This window comes from Leiobunum rupestre, chromosome 1, assembly GCF_980474605.1.
Source record: "Leiobunum rupestre chromosome 1, qqLeiRupe1.1.hap1, whole genome shotgun sequence".
Classification (NCBI taxonomy): Eukaryota; Metazoa; Arthropoda; class Arachnida; order Opiliones; family Sclerosomatidae; genus Leiobunum; species Leiobunum rupestre.
Genome location: NC_143384.1, coordinates 64,966,319 through 64,990,706, shown reverse-complemented (window position 1 = coordinate 64,990,706; position 24,388 = coordinate 64,966,319). Strand labels below are relative to the sequence as shown.

The window sequence follows — 24,388 nt, the reverse complement described above, 5'->3', positions numbered from 1 at the left end:
GGAATCTGGAAATAAATGGCCAGTGGTGTTGAGAGAAACTGATGAAAATCAGACAGAAACAGCTGAATCATGCTCCATGATATCCGCTAGTCGTAAAAGAATGATACAAGACAGTTGCGAGAAACCTCCTTTTAAAAGACCAGATCCACCTGGAGAAGTATGCTTTCTTCCGGAATCAAAACGACGAAAGAGTGTTTCCGGTTTGGTGGCTGCCCGCAGAAACTCCAATGCTTCAGATTCACCAGTATCTTCCTTGAAAGTGTCAGTGCTGACCGTAAAAAAGTCTCCTATCCAAAGGTCTCAATCCATGTCTGATGTACACATCGACTCAGCCCTTAGGAGATGTAAGGACTATTTTATTGCTCAACTTGGAGTGTTTGATTTTAGCATTATATTATTATATTAGTGTTTATAATTAACACATATTTTCTTACAGCTGAAATGGAATCAAATTTATTAGGGGATTATTCAGCACGGAACATGTTACCAGTTCTGAAAGGACGGCATCCTGATCTTAAAACAATTTCAGCGGAAACTGTAAGATTAAATTCATCTTTTAATTATTTACGAAATTGCAATAATAAATTATTTTCCCTCTAGCTAAGTAAATTAGTATCTGGAAAATTTGACATCATTTGGAAATACACAGTCATAGATTGCCGCTATCCATACGAATATAAAGGGGGACACATTCAGGGGGCGCAGAATATATATACTAAAGAAAACATTTTCAATTCCTTTCTGATCAATGCCATAAACAGCGATAATTCGATTTCTTCTGAACGACATATTTTAATATTTCACTGCGAATTCTCTTCAGAAAGAGGTCCTAATTTGTAAGTATCTGCGAATTGACACCCTAGACACATCTAAAGTGCTAATAATAACCGAAATAATTTATTCTTAAGGTATCGTTTTTTGAGGAAGAAGGATCGCGAGGCAAACAATGACAATTATCCAAACCTATTTTATCCGGAAATCTATCTGCTTGAAGGTGGTTACAAGGAGTTTTTTGCAAAATTCAAGGAGCTTTGTCAACCTCAGCAATATCTGCCAATGAATCACAAAGACCATCGGCAGGATCTGTGCCATTTCAGAGCCAAGTCAAAATCGTGGACTGGGGATTCTAAAGCCAGAAGTTCTTTTCGGCCAGGACTTAAACTATGAATTGCCGGGTTCTTTAGGTCATTCAATTATTTTAGCTAAATCAGTATTTTTTAATCCATGGAGTGTATATTGCATGGGCAATGAAAAGGGTGTCCATAATTTTATAAGAAATTTTCAACTTTGCAAAACAAATTTATATCACTTAAGAGTGACCTTTTTGAAATGATTTCTGTCTTAAATATGAAATAAATAGAAATTTTCTATAAATTTAATTAATGGTACTTTCCTATTTTAATAACTTTAAAAATTAAAAAAGGGTCTTTGTTGTTAGCTCTTTGGGAATGCTAGTTAAATTACAAATTACTTGTCTATTATAAATTGGTTTTAGTAATTTTTTAATTGTTTTTTTAGTTCTCGACTAGTAAATTTGTAATGAAAAAGTTTCTTTCTAATTCCCTTATTTTATTGAAAAAGGTTTTATTAAAAATTTACGGTATAAAATCGGGTTAATATGTAATGATTTTGCTATTGTGCTTTGTACAAAATGAATGGTAGATTCTTCATTAACAGAACAAACTTCATTAAAAATTTGTAGGAAAATATTTTTGGAATTCTTTTGATTTAACTTTATCAAGGTGAATACTATTAATTTGTTCTGGGATTTCTGATTCTGTAGTGGCATAGACACTCAATTTAAATTGAGCATCCATGGTGGTGGTGAATAGTTTTAGTCACGATTTAAACGTTTTCCCAAAACGGCTACAAGCAGGCTTGGAAATAAGCGTTGGTCACTGGGTCAAAGATCAGTTTATTAATTGCTCGGACCAGTTTTTTTATTCAAAAGCTAGGGGTTCACTGGTCCAGTGTCCAGTTTATTAATTCAAAATTATATACCGTATTATTAACCAACTGGTGTACGTGACCACTTAAATAATTCAAGAGTTGGGAGTCACTGGCCAAATAGACCAGTTTAGAAATAAACCTTATTTCCAAGCCTGGGGCCCTGGCTACCAGTGCCCATTTTAGCAGATAAATAGACGGATTCCGAAAATACATACAGTGAAACAAGCCAAAGGGGTAAAAAATTCATACTCGGTATAATTCGTTTTGACGCTAGGACACACTAAATGGCGCAGCGAACACCCCGCGAAATCGTCTGCTTATATTAGAATATGGCGACGTCCTAAGAATACGTTAGGGTTATATTCAGTGTCTTAAATTTAGTTTGAATTATACAATAAAATGAATTTATACGCGGTTCTTCAAATTAGTTTGATATTCCCACTTGTGGGATATAAAAAAAATAACTGAGGTTCCCAAATTAACGAACGAAAATATAGAAGAGTTTTACAAGTCAAGGTCTAACACCTCAAAACATTACAAAAAGAGCTGCAAGTATTTAATTGAAGGATACATAAATTCAGAAGCTTTATTGAGTAAAGCAGTTCTGTGAGTATATTTGAATAATTAAGACACGGATTAACTAATTGAAACTAAAATATTCGGTACGAACAAAGAGTGACTATCTGTAGCCTCCGTTATTAATAACGGAAGCTACAGATTATCGGTTTCTAAGATAATGGTTAGTTTCAATAAGTTGATATGTTTCTATTGCAACAAAACCTAAATACATGCCTAATTAATATTTTTTTTAGGAGAGACGACAGTCTATGAAAAAACCAAATGCTACCGAAGCTACCAGAAAAATTATAATCCTCACACAGTTTGTGCCGCTTTCCAAATTTCAAGCCCCACAATTTTGGATGCAAACTGTTCGTGTGCAGCTGGCATAAAAGGAACGTGTAACCATACAATATCTCTTTTGAGGCTGCTATGTATTTTAAAGTCAAAAGAATAAGCACGCCTCCTAATGAGTTGTCGTGCACAGACAAACCACAACAGTGGAACCGCCCTAGAGGCAAAAAATAATTCCCTTCTCCGTCATTGATGTTAATACTCAAGCCCCTAAAGAAGGTGGAAAAAATAAGGCAATTTTCTGCAAGATATATAATGCGACCTCGCCTAGTCTGGATAAATCTGAGGTTGTTTCTGCTAGCAAACAATTAATATCGGATCTAAATAGTAACGGACAAGATGGCTGGGCAAGCATACTCCCAGATTCGGAAGAGTTTACGTGGGTGGAAACTCGAATGGGTTTAGCCCCGGAAGGTTCGCCACTCAGTCTGCAACTTCCAATAAATGAACATGTTTTTGAAATTGTTCACAACCTACGTGTTTTTCCATGTGCTCTGTTCCATCAAACAACACCAACTGAACGACTTACGATACCATCGCATTTATCTAAAGTTAGAGGGTCTATTCCTTGGAGTCCTACAAAAATTCCTAGTCAATTTGTACAATCTGAATTATCAGTATTACAGGTATATTTATTTTATCACCATATAATGAAGTATAAAAACGTTCTTATATGTTAATTTCTATGAGAGAAAATTCACGCTTCATATCAAGGAGCCGAAGACTTGGAAAAAAATTCCAGAGATCAATCTGACTCACAACTATGGAAGGATGAAAGAGCAACACGACTGAGTTCGTCAATTTTCGGGCAAATATGTAAACGAAGAAACGAAAATTGGACAGAGGTCGGTGTGAAGAAAATCATAATTAATAAAAGTTCAATTTGTTTAGGAATAGGAATATAATAATGGTGGGTCGCCGCTGCTGTGTTCCGGGCTGTAGAAGTTCAACATTCAAAAACCACAATGTATCTTTCAATACATTTCCAAAATATGAAGAACTTCGAAATCAATGGATTGAGGCTATTACTTTAAATGCCTATGAAATTAGTAAAAGCTCTGAGAAAAGACCTTGGTGTACACCTGTGACACGCAAGCCCATAGGCCAGAAATATAACGCAGTTTGCAGTTATCATTTTAATAGAAGTGTTCGTAAAGAATATAGTGACAAACTACCAAAATATTTTGGAAGTAGTTTTAATTATCATTGTGTGGAGGTTTCCCATGAAGTGGAGATAAACGAAGTGAAGGAACAGGACGCAATACTGTTTCACCCAATTTGGAAGATAACTTGCATTCTCAAACCTTGTCCAAAGATAATAGATATGAAGGTAGGTTCGCTTATGCTTGCAAAATCCAGAAAACGTCGAATGTTATTTTAATAGACGAACTTTCAATCGTCTTTCCGCTTCTTCTTCGTTTCTCTTTGATGTTTTCAATTCAAGTTCCATTTTCCTTAATTTAAAATCTTTTACTTTTAAAGCTTGTTTTTGGATTTGCATTTTCAGTTCAAGTTCCATTTTTTTAAAGCAAGCACAACAATTGAAAGTATTAACCGAGTCACCGGGAACTATATCGATTATCACATCGTCCATTCTTGTGATATCATTATTAATGCAACTTGAATGTTATTATTTGTCTCAACAACATCAATAACACTTGATAAGGTATCTTTAACGACCGACGTGAGATTTCCCAACTCTTTATCAGGTGCTTGTTGAATAGGATTGGACGTAGCTGACGTTGATTTTGCTTTATTAGTTCCAAAATTCCAACTTAAAATTGATGGCCATTTGCTCGTTTAGTTTGATAATCGGACTCTTGGAAATATCTTGAGCAAACGAAGATGTGTTCTTTTGGCTCGTAAATGTAATCCCGACGGCGAATTAATTTCAGCCATAGCTGCCGCAAAGCCATTCGTGTTATAGAAGGCACCTTATGATAGCATATCTAAAAAAACTTATACGATTCACAAATGTGATCTCATAATGATTGTTTTCAAACAATTACATTTTGCATAGTTCCTCTCTGGTTGCAATATAATACAGAACACACTTTGCCTGGTTGACCCATTCCAAAACGCTAAGGCTTACGAACCTAAAAAGATAAATAAACTAGTTACATTATTTTTATACCTTTATTTTTGTTTTTTAAACTTACCTTTTATCCTTCCAAATATCTTTATTCAATATATATTGTGACGCATTCAGAGAACAACCTTTCCCAAGATTCAAGATCGTTGAAAAGCCCGCGTGCTTCGGAAAACGTGGGGAGGAGATTAAAGAACGAGCGCTCGAGCGAGGTGGAAAAATGACGGTTAGAGGAGGTTTGAAAAGAACGAGTTTTTAGGTTTAAGTCCGGAGAAGGAAGGAGAAGGTTCAACCGCCGAAATCGCCGCTAAGCTAAAGTATTATTTTCGTCCAAGAATCTTCCGTCCCCGCTACAAGACCTGAACGTCGCGTTTATCTTTTATTTTTATTCTTAATTGTTACTCAGTCGTGTTCCTTTTCGTTATAAATAAACTTATTATCTTCCTCAACCTTATTGAACGTCGCATTGGTGGAGGCGCCGGGCAATCGTATTCGTCACCTCTTGTTACTATGGCTAAACAAATCTCCCCATTCCGAGGTGATTCGACCGAAGACATCGAGGAATGGTTGTACAGATTCAAAACCATCGCTACATTGAACGGATGGCCTGCCGACAACTGGATTCTGTATTTGTCTCTCAATCTCGAAGGTACAGCCGCTTCCTACTGGAGAAATATCTCGGCTTCTAAACAAGGAATAACTTGGGTCTGGGCTGAAAACAAACTGAAATCAACTTTTGGGAAGACCATTGACGACGCCACAATTGAACAACAATTGTTTAACCGACGCCAAGGAACCAACGAACTTTATGATATATACTGCGCTGACGTTTTAGCCCTGTGCGACAAACTAAGTCGAGACGTCGCTATGCCAGAGAAGGTCCAAAGACTTATGAATGGCCTACGTCCCGATCTCGTAGAAGACGTGTACAAAATGAAGCCAATTTTATTGGGGGACTTGAAAGAAGCCGTCGCTCTGGTCTTGGCAGCTAAAGACGCAGCCGCCCGTAGTCGATCCGCCGCTAGAAGTACAAATTCTGATGCCTCTAATATGATTAAAAATATACCTACCAACTACCGATCTCTACCTTCCCATCAAACGGAGTTGCAACTGTCGTCAAAAACCCAACAACAATGGCAGTTACCCGCAAATCGACTAACCCAGCAGCCACGCCGCGCCGACCAGATGCGTACCCCAGACGGTCGTCCAATCTGTTTTATCTGCAATAACATCGGCCACGTTTCTAGGCATTGTCGAAACCGCCCCTCCTACGCGGTCAATACTGTAACCCCGGACAATCAACAGCAGCCTCAGGAAGACGAATACCAACTTCCGGGAAACGAGCACCAGCGGTCGTATTAGAGGGTACGGCCGCCGAGGATAATTCATACACCTCTGCCAATGACGCATTACTTAGACGACACTGCGAAATCAATGGCCACGCCGCTACCGCCCTTATTGACCCCGGAGCAGCTATCACAGCTATCAGCACCTCGTTTGTGGAATCTCACCGAATTTGTCTTCAACCAAGCAGTGTCCCTATCAAATCAGCTAGTGGCCAGTTAGCGTTTGCGGTAGGAAGAACTGAAATAGTGATCAATCAGGAAGGCAATAAGTCCACGATTTCGGCAATTGTTCTACAAAACCTACCGGCAGATATTCTTTTGGGAATTGACTGGTGTCGACATACAAAACTAGTTCTTAATTTCGGATCCGAACCTACCATACGGTTTCCAAGCACATCGACAGATCCCGACGCAAACACACCTGAAAATCTACCCATCGTCGCCTTCATCACAATCGCCAAACCCGTCATTCTGAAGCCTTGGACCGAAACGCTAGTTCCCATTGTACTATCTCGTAAAGCACCGTTTCGGGATGGTTTACTCACTCCAAGTTCTGAACTACGTTCTAAAACTGGACTTACGGCGCCATATTCTGTTCTATCATCATCGTTCGATTCCGCTCCGATCGCTAATATGTCTTGGGAGGAAAAGGTCATTCATCCGGGAATGAAGTTGGGAACCATTGAACCTCTGTCAGTGAGTACCACGATTATCAGTCACATAAACCACCTAGAAGCAGCAACCGAGCCTTCCTGGAAGAACTCCGAAATTTCGACCAACATCACACCTGACCAAAAGACAGAACTTGAAAGCATTCTACAGGAGTTTGATCACTGCTTTAAGGCAGCAAAGGACCCGCTACGCCGTGCAAAGTTACCGGCGCACACGATTGACACACAAGGCCACCTTCCTGTCCATTTACATCCTTTCCGTACATCCTTCGCCGAACGCGAAATGATTCAGGAAGAAGTTCGTACAATGCTTCGAGACGACGTAATTCGTCCATCTTCGAGTCCTTGGTCTTCTCGTGTCGTAATCGTTGCGAAAAAAGATGGGTCACCAAGATTTTGCATAGACTTTCGTCGCTTAAACGCCATTACTAAGCGTGACGTCTATCCCCTCCCTCGCGTGGACGACGCCCTCGATCGCCTACATGGTGCAAAGTTTTTCTCAACTATGGACTTAGCCAAGGGCTACTGGCAACTTCCAATGGCCGAAGACGACAAAGAAAAGACAGCGTTTTGCACCCCAGACGGACTATTTGAGTTTAATGCACTACCAATGGGTCTTTCAAACGCTGCCGCCACATTTCAACGCGCTATGGATGTTGTACTAGCTGGCCTTAAATGGAACACTTGTCTGGTCTACCTCGATGACATCATAGTTTATTCTTCAACCTTTGCCTCTCATTTAAACCGCCTCCGTGAAGTTCTACATCGCATCAGTGACGCCGGACTATCGCTGAATGCGGGAAAATGCCGTTTTGCCATGAGTAAGATTAAATTTCTCGGCCATATTATTTCGGAAAATGGAGTTACGTCGGACCCTGTCAAAACTCGCGCAGTGGACGAATTCCCGACGCCATCCAATCGCGCCGAAGTCCAATCTTTCGTTGGCCTATGCTCCTATTACCGACGATTCATAAAAAACTTCGCCAAGCTGGCCGGACCACTCACTGAAATCACAAGTTCTAAAGCCCAATTTATATGGGGCACAGCTCAAGACAAATCTTTTAAAACGCTCAAATCAAAGTTAACTCAATCTCCAATTCTACGACATTTTGATCCATCGCTACCAACAGAAAATCACCCTGACGCGAGTAACAAGGGCATTGGAGCCGTCCTTTCGCAGCGTAGTAATGGTGAGGAGCGAGTTATCTCCTATGCCAGCCGATCACTATCAACGCCAGAAATCAATTACAGTACAACCGAAAAGGAGTGTTTAGCTCTGATATGGGCCCTCGGACAATTTCGTCCTTACATCCACGGCAGACATGTTCGGGTTGTCACTGATCATCACTCTCTCTGCTGGCTTCGCAGCCTCAAAGACCCGCATAATCGTCTTGCTCGCTGGTCTTTACAAGAACAAGAACAGGACATGGAAATAGTTCATCGTAGCGGCCGTCGTCATTCGAATGCCTACTGTCTAAGCCGACTTATCAGGAACCCGACTACGGACACCGCCAATACAGACGATCCTGATGTTATTGGCGCATTAATCGAATTACCAGAGATCATCAAGCTCCAAGAACAAGATCCCGTTTTTGGTCCAATCATAACCTATATCACACACCCGAGTGCAGTACACACTGTTTCGACACAACGTCAAGCCAAAAAATATACAATGACTGATGGAATTTTATATCGCAAAGCAAGGAAGCGCCCTCTTCTAGCCATACCAAAGTGCCTTCGAACTGAAGTCCTTTATGCTGGACATGACCATCCTTCAGCGGGTCATTTGGGTTTCTTTAGAACCTTCAAGCGCCTATCCGAACGGTACTTCTGGCCTAAACTTCAACAGTCTGTCCAACAGTATGTGCGATCCTGCGCTCTTTGCCAAAGCCGTAAGATGCTCACCTCTGGACTTCAAGGTCTTCTACAATCTATTCCCAGTACTGGGATGCCTTTCACACGTGTCGGTATGGACTTCCTAGGCCCATTTCCGAAGTCTCGCCAGAACAACACATTTATCTTGGTCTGTACTGATTATCTCACGAAATGGGCGGAAACCCAGGCAGTACCAGCCGCCACAGCCGAAGAAGCCGCCGCATTCTTCGTGGAACAGGTTTTTTTCCGACACGGCACCCCGAAAGAGCTACTTACCGACCGAGGAACCCAATTCATGGCCGCTATGACCCAAAACATCTTGACGCAAATAGGAACTAAACACATTCGAACGACATCATACCACCCGCAAACTAACGGTTTAACGGAACGGCTCAACAAGACACTGGCGGACATGCTTTCCATGTATGTATCCGAGGATCATTCCGATTGGGATGACGCTTTACCGGGAGTGACTTTTGCCTATAACACGGCCGTCCAGGAATCAACAAGAGCCTCGCCATTTTCCCTCGTTTATGGACGAGACCCATTCTTGCCTATGGATCGAACGTTACCCGTCGCTGAAGATTCCCTGGAAACACTTTACCCAATCGACGAAGCTCGAGAAATAGCACAAGCTAACATCGCAGCAGCCCAAAACCGTCAAACCATACTTCACGACGCTCATCGCCGGGAAGTTAACTTCACCCCAGGCCAGTGGGTCTATGTCAGGAAACCGACTCGAAAACGAGGACGGTCAGAGAAACTACTTCATCAATTCCACGGTCCTTTTGAGATACTTCGCCAAACGGGTCCAGTCAAATTTCCCGTTTTTTTCTTTTTCATAGCAACACTTTTTCATGTTAGTTTAAACAAAAGCCAAAAGAATCGAGTTTGACTTTCTTGGGTGGTCTGATAATCAGACCCTGCTCTTAAACGCAACCCTACGACGGTTTTCCGCGGGTACTTTTGCTTGCTGCATTTCTGCCCTAAGCCGGTACGTACCTCGTTAAGAAACCTGGTTCACTCCGAGCTCCCCCGAGCGCACCATATTGACGGTAAACTTCGTGCGGACGTTAAATCTCCACAGCGTGATGATCATCAGAGTCTCCACCCTCACACCATCCTCGAATTCCGACTTCCAAGACGCTGGATTACAAGAGGACGCCACTCCTCCCAGGCAACGACGCTTCTCGAGTTGCGACCTTTCAATCGTTAGAACGTCGCTAACGAAATATGTTAGATTGCCATACCGAAAATGGATTAGGCCCAGTTTTCATTATCTATACGGAAGCGGTTCGCATATGGCTCGGAGTAATTCATGAACAAGTTTTCACTTTACTGCTGATATTATTTGTCTGTTTTATAGTGAAAGAGCTATATATTTTACAAGGGAAACAGTGGATTAAATCTTATGTTGTGTCGTTGGAGACAGCTTATTTTAATATGTTTCCGCTTGAGATTATTTGTAGATATTTTTCTTGATTCTGTTTTCTACTGCAGAAATAGTGACTTAATTCTTGTTTAGTATATTTATTTTGCTTCTTTAATTTAAATAAAATTACTTTATCGAATAATTTTTCAGTCTCACTCCATTCAAGGGCACATTGTAAGTCTAAGCACACTACGCTACTCTTTTTAGAGGCTTCACTTTGATCACTCGAGTGTGAGTGCATATAGTTATACTTCACATTTTCTTGTGGTTTTTGAGGAATGTGCGTATAAGTTCTTTAATCGGTAACAACTTGTTTCTGGATATATTTAACCGTAAGTTACAAAATAAACATTTTAGCAAATATTACATTTTTCATTACATCGTGGTTTTTAGAGATCAGCGTAACAGATAAATTAACTGGCAAAATTTCAATTAATCATAAAAATTGCGGTTAACCGTTTATCCATGGATATTATTATATTTTTACCGTAATATTACCTCTCCTCGGATGGGTTTAAGTTCATTCCCCACGCGTTATAACGACGCTAAAGTAAACTGTATTAACTATTATGCTTACGATGAGTGTCTTATTTGCAGTATAGCTAAGGAGTTCTCGTTGGTTCTGTGGTAGAGCGCTCAACTGCCTGACTGAACGGCCCGGGTTCAAAACCGGGGTGGCGCATTTGTTTTTAATCAATACTAAGACGAATACCGTGAACAATTGGTGGAAACCCTGCCATTGGATGTTGAGAGGTTGCCATAACACTCAGCACTCGGTCCGTCTCAAAAGTCATTAAGAAGCAGTTGGAAAAACACTCTCATGACAACCGGCGCGACGGTAGGCGTTAACGAAAAAAGAAACCAACCAACCAAACTCAACGCAATTGCAAATTTATCCGTTAACGCTTACCGTCACACTTTAACCTTTAAACTGCTAAAACGGTTATTCGACTGCGTACGCAGTGAGCCAAGAAACTGTGTACGCAGTGATTACCCTTTGCCCCGAAAATGGGAACGCGTTCGCAGCCCTGACAGACAGACCCACAGACAGACACGGTGGTTGTAAAACCCCTCCTAGGGTACAAAGTCCCCTCGGAGAGGTAAAAACAACGCTTTTCAATTTTTATTAGATTTGCTTAATATGTTTTTAGGAATACAATTTATACAAACGGAAATAAAAAAACACGATGATAAATATGGTTTTTAGGGGTTAAAGGTCAAAACATTTTAAACTGACGATATATTAAAACACTAAAAAAAATGTGCCATTCCTATTTTCTTTGCCACGAAGCGAAAGGCATTCAAGGCAGTTCAAAATTTGGACCAAGCTCAATTTTCGTAAAATGTGTAATGCCAAATATTTAAGTTTTATATATTCGTAATGCCAAATATTTAAGTTTTATATATTCGTAATGCCAAATATTTAAGTTTTATATATTCGTAATGCCAAATATTTAAGTTTTATATATTCGTAATGCCAAATATTTAAGTTTTATATATTCACAATCAATGAGTTTAACTAAGTATATATTCCCCAGTTAAATTATTTTTAGCTTAGAAATGCAGTAGTTCGTATGAAACATTTGTTTCCTATTTTCGTTTTTTTACACACCATCAATCGTCATGTGTGGACGCTGGTCGCCCCCATGACGGTTGACAGGTTTACAATCAGCGCTCTGCTCGCTCGCCTCAAGGCGTGTTGGCAGGGTCGCCTTTAAATTGGTTTAGAGGGCTAATGGCCATGGTCCTTTACTCCCCGTTCTCGCTTTTGACAGTGTCCCGCACGTGTCTCCACTCTTGGGGCTTTATGAGAATCCGTCCCTGTCTCTTACCTTCGTTTCCTTTATACTTATTTACAATGAAAATAACTATTGAAGTTTGCAAGAAATCAAGTATAATTCCAAGAACACATGTGTGTTCGTTTTCTTTGAAAGTTCGTATTTTTAACCTACCTTACAATCTTAAGAACATGTGTCCAATTAAACTTGTTTTTGTAGTAAATTTACCATGTGTGTTGCGCTTTGCTAAGTGCGGAAGTTTTATAACTCGCATGCGCGCGTTTCCGACCTTTGACCCGGAATAAGATATTCCAATAAAAAAAACTAAAGAAACTGATGGGCGAACACAAACCGACCCGGATGAAGAGGTCACGTGACCCTCGAGTAAAAACTCGGTGTCCGCGTTTTTGGAAGGCAGAATAAGAATTGAAATCTAAACGAAGTTGAGGAAAGAGACCAAAAACAGCCTCGTGAGCGACTTCACCTATGATGGTGTGAGTAATTCAAATTTGTTTAGTCAATCATCTATTCGGTACCGATGATTCGCGTTATACGCGACGGTATAAGTGATCGACACGAAACTGATGATTCGCGTTATACGCGACGGTATAAGTGATCGAAATAAAAAAGGTCCAGAATACGTCTAAATTGTGCGCGCACACCGCTCGTGCCCCCTTCTCAGGAGAAGCAAGGCGTTGGACACCAGACTCAAAATCTTAAGTATCGTTCTATTAGTAGGGCCCTATGGGCTTCATTTTAAGGGAATTCCCAGAAATACCCTAGTTGGTGTTTGAACTATGAAATGTTTTGTTTTTGTTTTAATTTGTTTTTTATTGGTCAACCGTATATTCGGTAAATGTTCCTTTTTGTGTTTAACTTTATCAATGTTTAACTTTATCAATGTTTATTTTCAAATTAAATCTTTCTTGCAAACTTCAATCTATTCTCTTTACCTCTAACTAGTAAGCATACCCCTACACACTTAATCCTAAATTTAGTATGTCTCTCGCTAACGCCAATAGTGAAGTTACACGAGTTCTCCGGGACAGAGTCAATTGCTGATGGGTTTTCGACTATGGTTTTAGCCCTGGTGGTAAAGCACGTCACAAATGGCTTAAGTTGTATTTTTACAACGGGAATATGGATCCTTCTATAAATGTGCAGTTTTGGTTTCGCAGTAGAATTAACTCTTATTTAAAAAATGCAATTTAATTTATTGCCAGAGAGTCAAAAACTTAATTGATAAATTACCAAAGCTATTAAAAATGAATAAAGTACAATAGCGACGTAAACTGAAGTGACTGCAGCAGTAGCCGAGGATCTATCTTGGCTACATTTAAATGTTTCTTTTTTCATTTCATTGAATTTATTTTCTGATTCGTTAATATGTCGAACTTCACTTTTCAAAGCAGGTATTTTCGTTTTTTTTGAAGCAATATGAGACTGGGACGCATTTGTTGGAGCGGAGATTTTGGTGGTTTCCTTTTTATCATTCATTGTGCATTTAAAAAGATGTGTTGCAGTTTCATACATTTTTGATATCTGCAATAATGATTAATCTTTAATGATATAGACTTATTTCCGTTCATTTTTAATCGTCTTTAGCAGAATTTAATCCGGAAACCCTTTAAACCTTTCCTTCTTTCATTTTGTATTTACCTTCTCTTATGAGAGTGGATTAAACTATGCTTTAATAATTTACTCGATAAACAAACTAAGAGTTAATGCAATGACACAACTTCGCTTATAAAGTGCCACAGTCGCGAAACTATGTTTCAATTTTGAAGTCATAGAAGTTGATTTAATTTATCATAAAGATTTTTAAACTGTCGCAATAGATCGGTACACATTTATCTTGGGATAATCTATCTTCAAAGGCGTTACGTCATAAGTGGTCGATATTTAAATTTCCGAAGTCCTAACAGATGGCGCCAACAGTCCCAAATGTGGAAGGTTTGGTTTAATTTTATCTTACCAGATGGCGCCTAAAGTCTAAAACGTAGAAATTTTTGTTTCAATTTAGCTAACCAGATAGCCTCAAGTCTGGAACATATAGAATTTCTCGTTTCAATTTATCTTACCAGATGGCGCCAACCATCTCAAATGTATAATTTTTGGTATTATTGTATTTTACCAGATGGCGCCAACCGTCTTAAAAATAGAATTTTTGTTTCAGTTGAGCTTTTCTTTATAACTTTTTCATAAAATTTATATCCAACTAGCGTTAGACGTTTTGTTAAATCAGTAATAATTATTCTCTTTGCTTCATAGAGTATAATTTGGCTAAATCTTGTAATAAACAATGCTTTAAAATCGAACCTAAAGTCCTTTCTCGAAATGTTCGTTTCTCTGTAAGAAATTTGTAAAAAGGTCTACTAGAAAATATGAGATGAAACAAAAGGATAACCTTGTGAATACGATTACTTAAAATGAAAGTACCTGAAACGTTGTTTCGTCGAATTGGTATAAGTTCGATTCCTTGACGAAGTAAATTTTGTCGTCTTGCCATTGAAACGCTCCGTTTAGATTATTTGGAGTGCCCTTCCATAAGGATATCTTTTTGGGATAATTGTTGTTGACTGATCGACCTTTTTTTTCATATCTCCAGTAGCTATCTCCTTTAAAGAAATATGTCTTAGAATTTCTGCTCCACTGAAAGGCAGCATCGATATCATTTGGAATTCCTTTGAAACCAAACGAGATATTTTTAGGATAACCAGAAGATGCGATCATGTTTTCGAACTTCCAGTACTGATCGTTCTATTTAAACGATAAATAACAATGCATTATAATTAAAAACTTTTTGACTTATCCTAGGCATAAATTAAATTTAAAAATAATAGCCACTGTTGCGTAGTGAACAAATTAGTGTATTTAATTAAACATAAAAATACAATTTAACACAACTAGTTTCAAAACCATTCGGTTCCATCGCCACGTGTGCTTCTGACGATGGAAGCGAATGTTTTTGAAACTAGTTGTGTTAAACTGTATTTATATGCTTAATTCAATACATTAATTTGTTGACTACGCAACAATGGTTATTATTTTTAAATTTAAACAATATATTTGAATTTTAATAGAATATCAAAAACATTTCCCTTACTTTAAAGAAAAATGTTTTCCCGTCTGACCAGCTAAGCACTGCGTCCAGATCATTAGGCAATATTGGCCAATCTTCTTTTATTTTCTTTGGGTAACTAATTATGCCAGAAGATGATATCCTCCAAAAATGCGATCCTAGAGGATTAAATTAGTTTAATTAAAATTAGAAAGTCATAGTCAAATCTAATTTGCTTTACTGATGTTGACAATTTCGGAAGGCAAAATAAAAAACAGTATTGGTTTAAGAATAGCGTTGGAAGATACGGTATGTAATAGCCTGTAATTAAACGTAGTCGTTAAAGATAACTTCGATATAAAACCAGGACTTATTTGAATTTAAGGGCCATAAGGCTGTTTTAATTTGATCGTACCAGGCATTTTGCTCCAAAACTATATTACCTAGAAACGTGAAATGTAAATTTCAGCAAATTCGTGACCTTTTTCACGGTATTGAAATTTTTTATTTTTTAACGTTAGGTGGTAGACGAAAACTGTCAAGGAACAAGTTGTAGAACATGCTTGAAAACCCTAAATGAAGTTGGTTTGGTCCGAATAGGTCAATTGATCACTGAGATATTAGGTCATGGAAAATAACAAGTTGGTAGTAGGTGACTTTAGCCTTTTCACAACTAATTTAAAAACAAACCTATCTTAATTGTAATGTTTGTATGACTGCAAAAATTAACGTTTTTAAAACTTATATGTTTTATTGGTAATTATTTTTGAAAGAAAATTTTTTCCGAAAGTGTTACAAAACTTAAATAAAGGAGGTTGTTGGAAGTCTACAAAAATTTCTAATTTAAGCTAACTAAACTTCCCATTTGCACTTTGTTTAAATGTAGGTTCCCTTTAAAATGTTTTAAGTGCGGAGTCACCGATATTAAAATCATTATCTCAACGTACTTCAGTAATTAAGTATGCCTCGTCATAGCCGTGAACAGCGGTCCAAGAAGGTAGAGTTATACTACAGTGTGGGTCATCAAGTCAGTTAATTCAAATATTCTATCCTGACAGTTGACCAGATAACCATGTACTATTCTCCGTGCTGTTCGTGACTTTGAAGATGATGGCAACGTGAATCCCATATTCCGCGGACGAAGACATCAAACTTTGTCGCCTACCCTCGAGCAAGTATAAGAATGGCATGCTAAGATTCAGACTTCTCAACGTATTATGTCCTTGACCACCATACCTTTAATCCCTACCTTTCATCCATACCGTGCCACTCTCCACCAAGCACTTCACGATGGTGATAGGCGACTTCGATTGGGTTTTTTCCAACTGGTTCAGTAACATGGCCGATTCAAATGAATATTTTTCCGTTTGTTCCTCTTGTCCTATTAGAGACGGCCCGTTTAACAGACAGAACAACCATAAATGAGGAGAAATGAAAATCCGCACTGGGGATTTCCTCACCACAATCATGTCCAATCTCGCTTCAACGTCTGGGCTGGTAAAGAAGTGTGGTACAATTCCTTAACTGCGAGTTCCCTGGGCGTTGGATTGAAAGTAATTGTCCAGTGTGATGGCCTCCTATGTCCTCAGATTTTACACCACCGGACTTTTTCCTGTGGGGATTCGTGAAGGAGAAAGTTTATAAGACGGCAGTCACTAGCGAAGAAGACTTGAGCCAGATAATTATTGCAGCGTTTCGACTCGTAACTCCAGCAATGGTCCGTGGTTCATTTCAAAATATGCTGTATCATGCACGAACTATTGAAACCAATGCAATGTAATATAAGGTTTTCAAAAATAGTCTACAATTTGTTTATTGACAGTTTTCATTTACCACCTAGCGTTAAAAAAATTCTAAAACCATGACAAATGTTACGATTTTGCGTAAATTTATAAATAACAACGACCTTCCCCGATAGTGTACATCCTGAAAATTTCACATTTCTAGGCAATATAGTTTTTAAGCAATATACCAGGGGTGAAAACTTGGAACAATTCCTTCTGCGTTGAGTTTGCAAGTTCTTTCCCCACTAGTTTAAGGGGTTTTCCCCCGGGCTCTTCAGTTTCCCCTTCCATAAAAACTTGTTAAGGTTAATGGTAATAGTTAGTGTAGGGAGCTGTTGGCTCGCGTGGCATGCAGGGCTTGCCACCACCCTCCTACGCATTGTAACCCGGCCACCTGAATTAAAGGCTTCAAAAGTCGCTTGCTAACTTAGGCCTAAGGTGGTGCCTTGGGTATTAGCCTAGCTGATTATTATTATTATTATTATTATTATTATTAAATTTAAATACCCTGTATACACCAGAAATAATAATGATAATAAAATGCATTTTTAAACCGTGAATATATTAAAATCAATATACACCCAACATATTTAAAATTATATGAAATAATTCCGGTTTCATTATTGTATTGTGTGAATAAGATAGGATTTCATTTTTTAAGGTATGGAAACTTAAGCTTTTTTTCACAAACCAACGCGATAGTCAGCCTTTAATATTTCACAAAATGTTGACTAATAATATTAATAAAATGTTGGCTCGGTTGAATAAGTCTAAATTAGCTCGTTGAAGATATTCTAAACGGCTTTTCTAATAAAAAAACATTTTCAAAACAATGGCCCTTTTTCAATCGTTACGTCACTTTAAAGAAAATGGTAAGGGCAAGGGAATATTTATTTACTTTTTTCACACACATTTATAGGTTAATAAAATTAATAAAAATGTTTAACCCATTCCTCATTATGGTATATTACAAAAAACATGGTAAATCAGAATTGCTAAATAAAGGTTAATCTATAGATTTATAGTCGAAGGGTAATTTAAGCCTATTGACTTTCGTTACTCAAATGATAAATAAAATATATATTACGGAAAAGTACTCAGCTAAGTTAAAACCCAATGCACCACAATAAGTCTAATTCAACTAGCAGCTTGTAAAGCCAATTATCAGTTTTCGGGTTAGAATGCTACAAACCACAACTTTTGTTTTCTGTGCTATATCAATGTTTCGCTATCCTTAAACTAGTACACCCGCGGTATGTATTACACAATGGTACGAGGTAATCTATGAGTCTATGTCCTTAGTACGTCTTTGCTCTTGATGCGAGACTAAATTGTAAGTTGAATGGTACACACTACGCTTAAAGTGATCCAGAAGTTCTGTGAGAAGAGGAGGAAATGAATATTAGATGGGAATAAACTAAAATTACCGATACTTTAATTACACCTGGGCGTGTTTTGGGCTTAGGGGAGGCTCCACAGTGCCTGATTTAAGCCAAAGTCAAGGGGAAGGCTATGAGACCAAACCTACTCCAACTGCATCCTTACACTTAAGGAAGTACCTTTGGTATTTTATAGCACGGCTGCAGTTAAACTTTCTCTGAATGAGAGAATGTCACAGTTTATGCCTTTCTCTTTTGTCACCGTGCAGATTATGCGACGAAGTTTTCAGCACCTCTCTCAAACTGCACCATGTCACTGAAGCAAATGCCTTAGGTATGGGCTAAATGGTATTTCAAGGATCCAAATTAAAGGGTATTAGGGCGAAATTTTAAGCACCACTTATAAATAATGAAGACGGCGAGTCTCTGTGCTGCAACACAATTGACACATAGAAAATCCAGCACTGCTGATCGAATGGATAACGTATCAATATACTTTGTCTCTATTTCAAATCATTTAACTGTTAGTACGGCATCTACCAATGAATATATCACTTTAAAGCATCGATAACGTGAATTGACTATAAATTCCGAAATTGTAACTCAAATTTCATACCTTTAAAGACAAATGTTTTCATTGACGCAGTCCGGGTGATCGCATCAATATCCGATGAAGTACATAAATCAAAATTTTCAAGTGAAATATCTAAGTATTGAAACCCAAACGAAGCGTTAATAATTCCTATCAATTTAAAATAAACCATTATTATTTTAACTGTAATTAAACACAGAAGCATTTTTATCTTTTTTAAATTACAACGTTGGACGATCCAAAAACAGTTGTACGAAGTCTAAGTGGTCGTTATATTACAATAACTTGTTTCTTTTAGACAATCTTCAAAAGAAGTCGCGTGATTTATAAGTCAAAACGGAAATAATTAAATTCAGAAATATCTGATGAGTGTCACGGGAGTAAAGGGTTTGGAGTTGAGCAATAATTTGGTCCGATTAAGCTTCCGAGCGTTTTCGATAACATTGCTTCCATTCATAGAGTTGCATCCGGTTTGCACTGTAAATGTTCCTCTACATTTTCAAACTAAAGAAATCTATTTAAAGTTTTTTACAAAAGAGATGAAAAGTTAGTTATATTTGCCGAACAAAACCTAATAAACCCAAAGAAATGACATTTGACAAATGAATACGAATAATCCGGTATTCCAATTTCAAAAGAAATACTAAGGGCAACAAAATTTGAGTATATAACACTTTGTTGCAGAATCTGCTTTAACAGCACCGTTACACTAGAGAAAGGAAGAATTGTGGCATGATCTTTTTAAAAGGAAGTCCACTTGTGGCGCTACCGTAGCAAGGGCACTTGCTATCTGCATTAGGCATTTTACTATAGGCTTCGTGCCTCGCTTCGATAGGCTTTGAAATCCCAACAAATATCATGCGTTAGCTAGAAAGCTGCGGTCTATTGCCGGGCTAGTCGCCAATTCACTCGCGACCTTTCAGCCAATGAGAAGCCGTAAAAAAACAGTTGAACAATTTGATATAATATTTATAGGTCAACTTTTAGACACTGTTAATAACTTATTTAAAATGATCGATAAAAAGATAAGATACTTCACGACTAAAATTTTAATTTAATAATGTAATATTTTATTTTCAATAGGAGAGTTTTCAAACCGAAGGTCGTTTTCAAGTCATAGTTAAGCATGTACCCAACTATGGCTTGAAAAGGGACTTTGGTTCGAAAGCTCGCCTATTGAAATTAAAAGCTTACATTAATATTAAATTTTAGTCATGAAATATCTTGTCTTTTTTATTATACACGACTTATTTTTTTAAATTCATGATTATCAATACAAAATAAGTTTTTAAACACAATTTTCCTGGTCATTTCGTCAGTGTCTTTTGACTCCATTGCTTTTAAGCTTCTCCTTGGGCGTCCCCCGTTCCTATCCTTCGCGTGTTTGAACCATAATTTTATTGCAGATTTAACATCTATAGCTTTTCCCAGTTTCAAATTGGTTGACCGTTTTACTGCTTCTAGAAAGGAGATAAATCATAAGGTTAAATTGTTAAACATTTATTATTATTTACACTATACCAATGATGAAATTCTTTATCAGCATATTTACAAAAGCTTCTTTTTCATTTGCTCCGATCCAGTTACAATTTAGAGCAACTTCATTTGTCATTAGGTTTCGCATAATTCTTCTTGTGGAGTCAGATATCTTTTTTGTACCCCAAGTTAAAATTTTGTCTACCTAATTAGTAATAATTTTTTTAAATAATAACCAAGTATCACATAGAACAGTTTCAACACCGATAACCGAGATAATGAAAATTAATTTTATTTGGGAATGGATAAAAAATTAAAAACCAAATATTTTAATGGAAATGGACATTTTCGCTTTAGGAACAGGGTTCAAACAACAGACTCCAATGCCCATAATTTGGACAATGTATGTACCACGTATCTTTCACCATAGAATGGAAAATTATACCTCGCTCAATTGACAAATTAACAATACCTTCGCTGTTAATCTATATATTTATGGTTCCTGATAACCCGTAGCTTGGGCACTTACTGACTCACCTACCTTTTGAGATTGAAAGTTAAACTGTGCGAATTTCGAAATCCCAGCTAAGCTAAACTTAAGTACTAGAATATTATATTTTTGAAAACCTGAACTAGATACTCGAATACTGAATTTTTGGTACTTAAAACGACTAAAACAAAACAAAAGACTTTCACATGCTAGCCATTAAGCATGCATTCAAACTTACCGATTTTCTTCTTATGTCACTATCACACAAGAGTTCATTAAATTATCTTACGTCGTTGACTTTGTTGATGGGAAACTGTGGCAAGCCAGTATAATCTATATCCATTGGTTTTTCACTACCACTGCCAGCTGAACTATTGACCACTTCAGTAAGAACTTTTATGTTTGTAGTTATGTCGCACAACATTGAGATTACAGTTGTTTTTAAACTCTTATCTGAAATATCTGAAAGCAAAATCGCATTGTATTTGATTCAAGATATTTAAAAAAAATTAATTATTCCTGACTTACCATTTATGATGCCGGGGATTGTAGAAGTTATTGCACGTTGAGACTTTGCACTTTCTAAAAACATAAGGCAAATTCCTCTATTTCCATAATGAATAATAATGTAGACCAAGATCTACGTCTAAAGCTAAGAAAGTTGGGATTTTAGAATTATAAATAAGCTTTAAACCCGTAAATGTTATGTAAAATACCGAATATTATTTAGAAACTATATGTTAATACTTTTATGAACGGAAAAAGAAGAAAAGTTGCTTGGAAATTGACTCGGATGGAACCACGGATTTAACTATCGCTTTAATAAAGGGCACAAATGACTCAAATGAGCGGGTAAACACACGTGTTCGGGAAAATTGATTTAAAAATACACAGACTCTCTAACGGTCTACAACCAGCTTGTCGCCCGGCCAACTTCGATCAACTCGTACACTCGCCTAGTATACGAGAAGATATAAGTTGGTGGTCTTAAGACGTAAATAATCAAAATAAGGATTTAGTAAAAATTATATAAATATAATTTATGCAAACATTTAAACTGAAAATAATTTAGCGAAAAATTCCATCCCACTGACCTACTGTATCACAGCCGATGGAGAGTGCCAACCACGTGCTATCTTAAAATCAACGAATTATTCGGCGTTAGAATATTGAAATTTAAATTTTCCAAGTTTAGGAAGCCCAACGACGATCGCAGTCAGCACAACTAATATGACTATTATGACAATTTTTAAAAGGTGTTTAAATATTAATTATAAACTTAATTTTCCAAGTTTTATCGATCTTTTCCGAAAGCAAGACCCATATCCAACCAGAAATCGGACTTTTTGGGCTTCTGGAGGAACATCGGGCCGACCAACATTTGACAATTTTTACTCAATAAAACGCATATTTTACAGCTGCTCAAATTATAGTCGGCCCAACCGCGAAGGATATAAAATAAGTCGGCGTAAAACTCAAAAATCGGTTTCGATCTTTTCCGAAAGCAAGACCCATATCCGACTAAAAATCGGACTTTTTGAGCTTCTGAAGGAACATCGGACCACCAACCTTTGACAATTTGTATACAATAAAACGTATGTTTTACAGCTGCTGAAATGATAGTCGGCCCGACCACGAAGGATATATAAATCAACCATATCAGAAGGCATTGAGTCGGCCTGACGCACACTAGCCGACTCCGACTACTACCCGACAGCGAGACCCCTACCCGACCATAAAACGCACTACGAGTGCTAATGGGGTAAGTATGCTTTTTCATTCATATTTATTTATTTTATTTATAATCAGTATTGGTTTTATGTAGTGTAAATGTTTGAAAAGTTAAAAATCGTGGAGTTCGCACACGGTTCATTGAATTTATACTTCGTACATTTTTTCGATTTTTCGATTCTAAGAAATTTAAAAAAATACTATTGGTTCAAAATATTTTAAAACCACTGGAAAGTTTGATTTAATCTAGTTATTTATTAGAATTGCGTATTTAACAAACTTTTCAATATATCATTTCAGAAACGTTTGACGAAGCTTGGAAAAAAATGGTGAAGTATGTAAAGGACACTGATATTTCCAATAACGTGAGACTGGACCCGGAAAAAAAGAAAAAGAAAAACCAAAAGGATTGCTGATCTGCCAAATAAAATTCTGACCGCATCCTCATCTGAGGATGAAATAGGACAGGACTCCGCTAACAACATCCCGGAACTTCCAGTGTTGAAATCCATCCTACCTCATTCATCAACCACCAAAGGTGCAATTAGGTTTAACATAATTAAACAACAAAATGTTAAAAACTTCTTTTTTAGTTGGAAACTCAACGAATGGTCTCAAAAAATGACAAAATACTTCTCACTGTATCGCTCCCGTTCTCTCTTATTCTCTCTTTATCGCACCCGTTCGCTCTAGTCTCTCTATCTTGTTCCACTTCTCTCTATATCGCTCCCATTCGCTTTACTTAACTCTATATCGCTCGTTCGCTCTTCTTCTCTCCATCTCGCTCCCGTTCGCTTTACTTCACTCTATATCGCTCTTTCGCTCTACTTCTCTCCATCTCACTCCCGTTCAATTTACTTCTCTCTCTATAACTCTCATTCGCTCTTATTCTCTCTATCTCGCTCCCGCTCAATCTTCTTCTTTCTTTATCGCTCCCGTTCGTTCTACTTCTCTCTATCTCGTTCCCGTTCAATTTATTTTTCTCTATATCGCCGTCGTTCGCACTTATTCTCTCTATATCATTCCTGTTCGCTCTTCTTCTCTCTATCTCGTTCCCGTTCGCTCTTTTTCTCTCTATCTCGTTCCCGTTCGCTCTTTTTCTCTTTATCTCGCTCCCGTTCACTCTTCTTCTCTCTATATCGCTCCGGTTCGCTCTTATTATTTCAATAACGCTCCCTTTCACTCTACTGCTTTCTATCTCGCTCCCGTTTGCTCTACTTCCCTCTATATCACTCCTGTTCGTTCTACTTCTCTCTTTATCGCTCCAGTTCACTCTACTTCTCTCAATCTCGCTCCCATTCGCTCTACTGCTCTCTATCTCGCTCCCGTCACTCTTCTTCTCTATATCTCGCTCCCGTTCATTCTAATTATCTCTATATCGCTCCCGTGGGCTCTATTCTCTCTATCTCGCTCCCGTTCACTCTACTTCTTTCAATATCGCTCCCGTTCGCTGCACTTCTTCTGTAATCGCTGCCGTTCGCTCTACTTCACTCTATCTCGCTCCCGTTCAATCTACTTAGGATTAAATACGTGAATAAAATTAGGTGTTGTTTCTTTGGGCACGCATTTTTAATATTTTAGAGGAGTGTGGATCGCGTGATTTTACTATTGAGCGCGTGCGTTTTCAAAAATAAAAACGCACGCCCTCAATTTATTTAAATAAGATATTAGGCTTGTGAACGTTTTCTCTTGCTATTTCTCTGAGGTTTCCGTCTAAACATTTTCTCTCAAATATAAACATCTGCCCGCAATTGACGTCAATAATAGAAGCCTACCCTTCCATTTAAAAACTTTGCTAGTTAATATTTTTTTTCAAGTAAAA

At 37.8% G+C, this 24,388-nt stretch overlaps 2 protein-coding genes and 1 non-coding gene across 3 annotated transcripts; 1 reads left to right on the top strand and 2 right to left on the bottom strand.

Annotated features, from left to right (window-relative positions):
• The first annotated feature begins 247 nt into the window (after positions 1-247).
• Positions 248-1,351, top strand: LOC149964948 (M-phase inducer phosphatase-like). Its single transcript, XM_090170945.1, has 4 exons — positions 248-344; positions 437-537; positions 601-836; positions 909-1,351. Exons 1-4 carry the CDS (start codon positions 308-310, stop codon positions 1,165-1,167), a joined length of 633 nt encoding a protein of 210 aa, XP_090027071.1. The 5' UTR covers positions 248-307; the 3' UTR covers positions 1,168-1,351.
• Positions 1,352-9,722: 8,371 nt separating this feature from the next.
• Positions 9,723-10,021, bottom strand: LOC149964947 (signal recognition particle RNA). The gene has a single exon (XR_016473598.1).
• Positions 10,022-13,280: 3,259 nt separating this feature from the next.
• Positions 13,281-21,427, bottom strand: LOC149964946 (uncharacterized). Its single transcript, XM_090167325.1, has 7 exons — positions 21,364-21,427; positions 21,125-21,297; positions 20,391-20,550; positions 18,894-19,019; positions 15,160-15,293; positions 14,493-14,813; positions 13,281-13,595 (listed from the first exon to the last, which is right to left on the bottom strand). Exons 1-7 carry the CDS (start codon positions 21,425-21,427, stop codon positions 13,281-13,283), a joined length of 1,293 nt encoding a protein of 430 aa, XP_090023451.1.
• Positions 21,428-24,388: the final 2,961 nt, after the last annotated feature.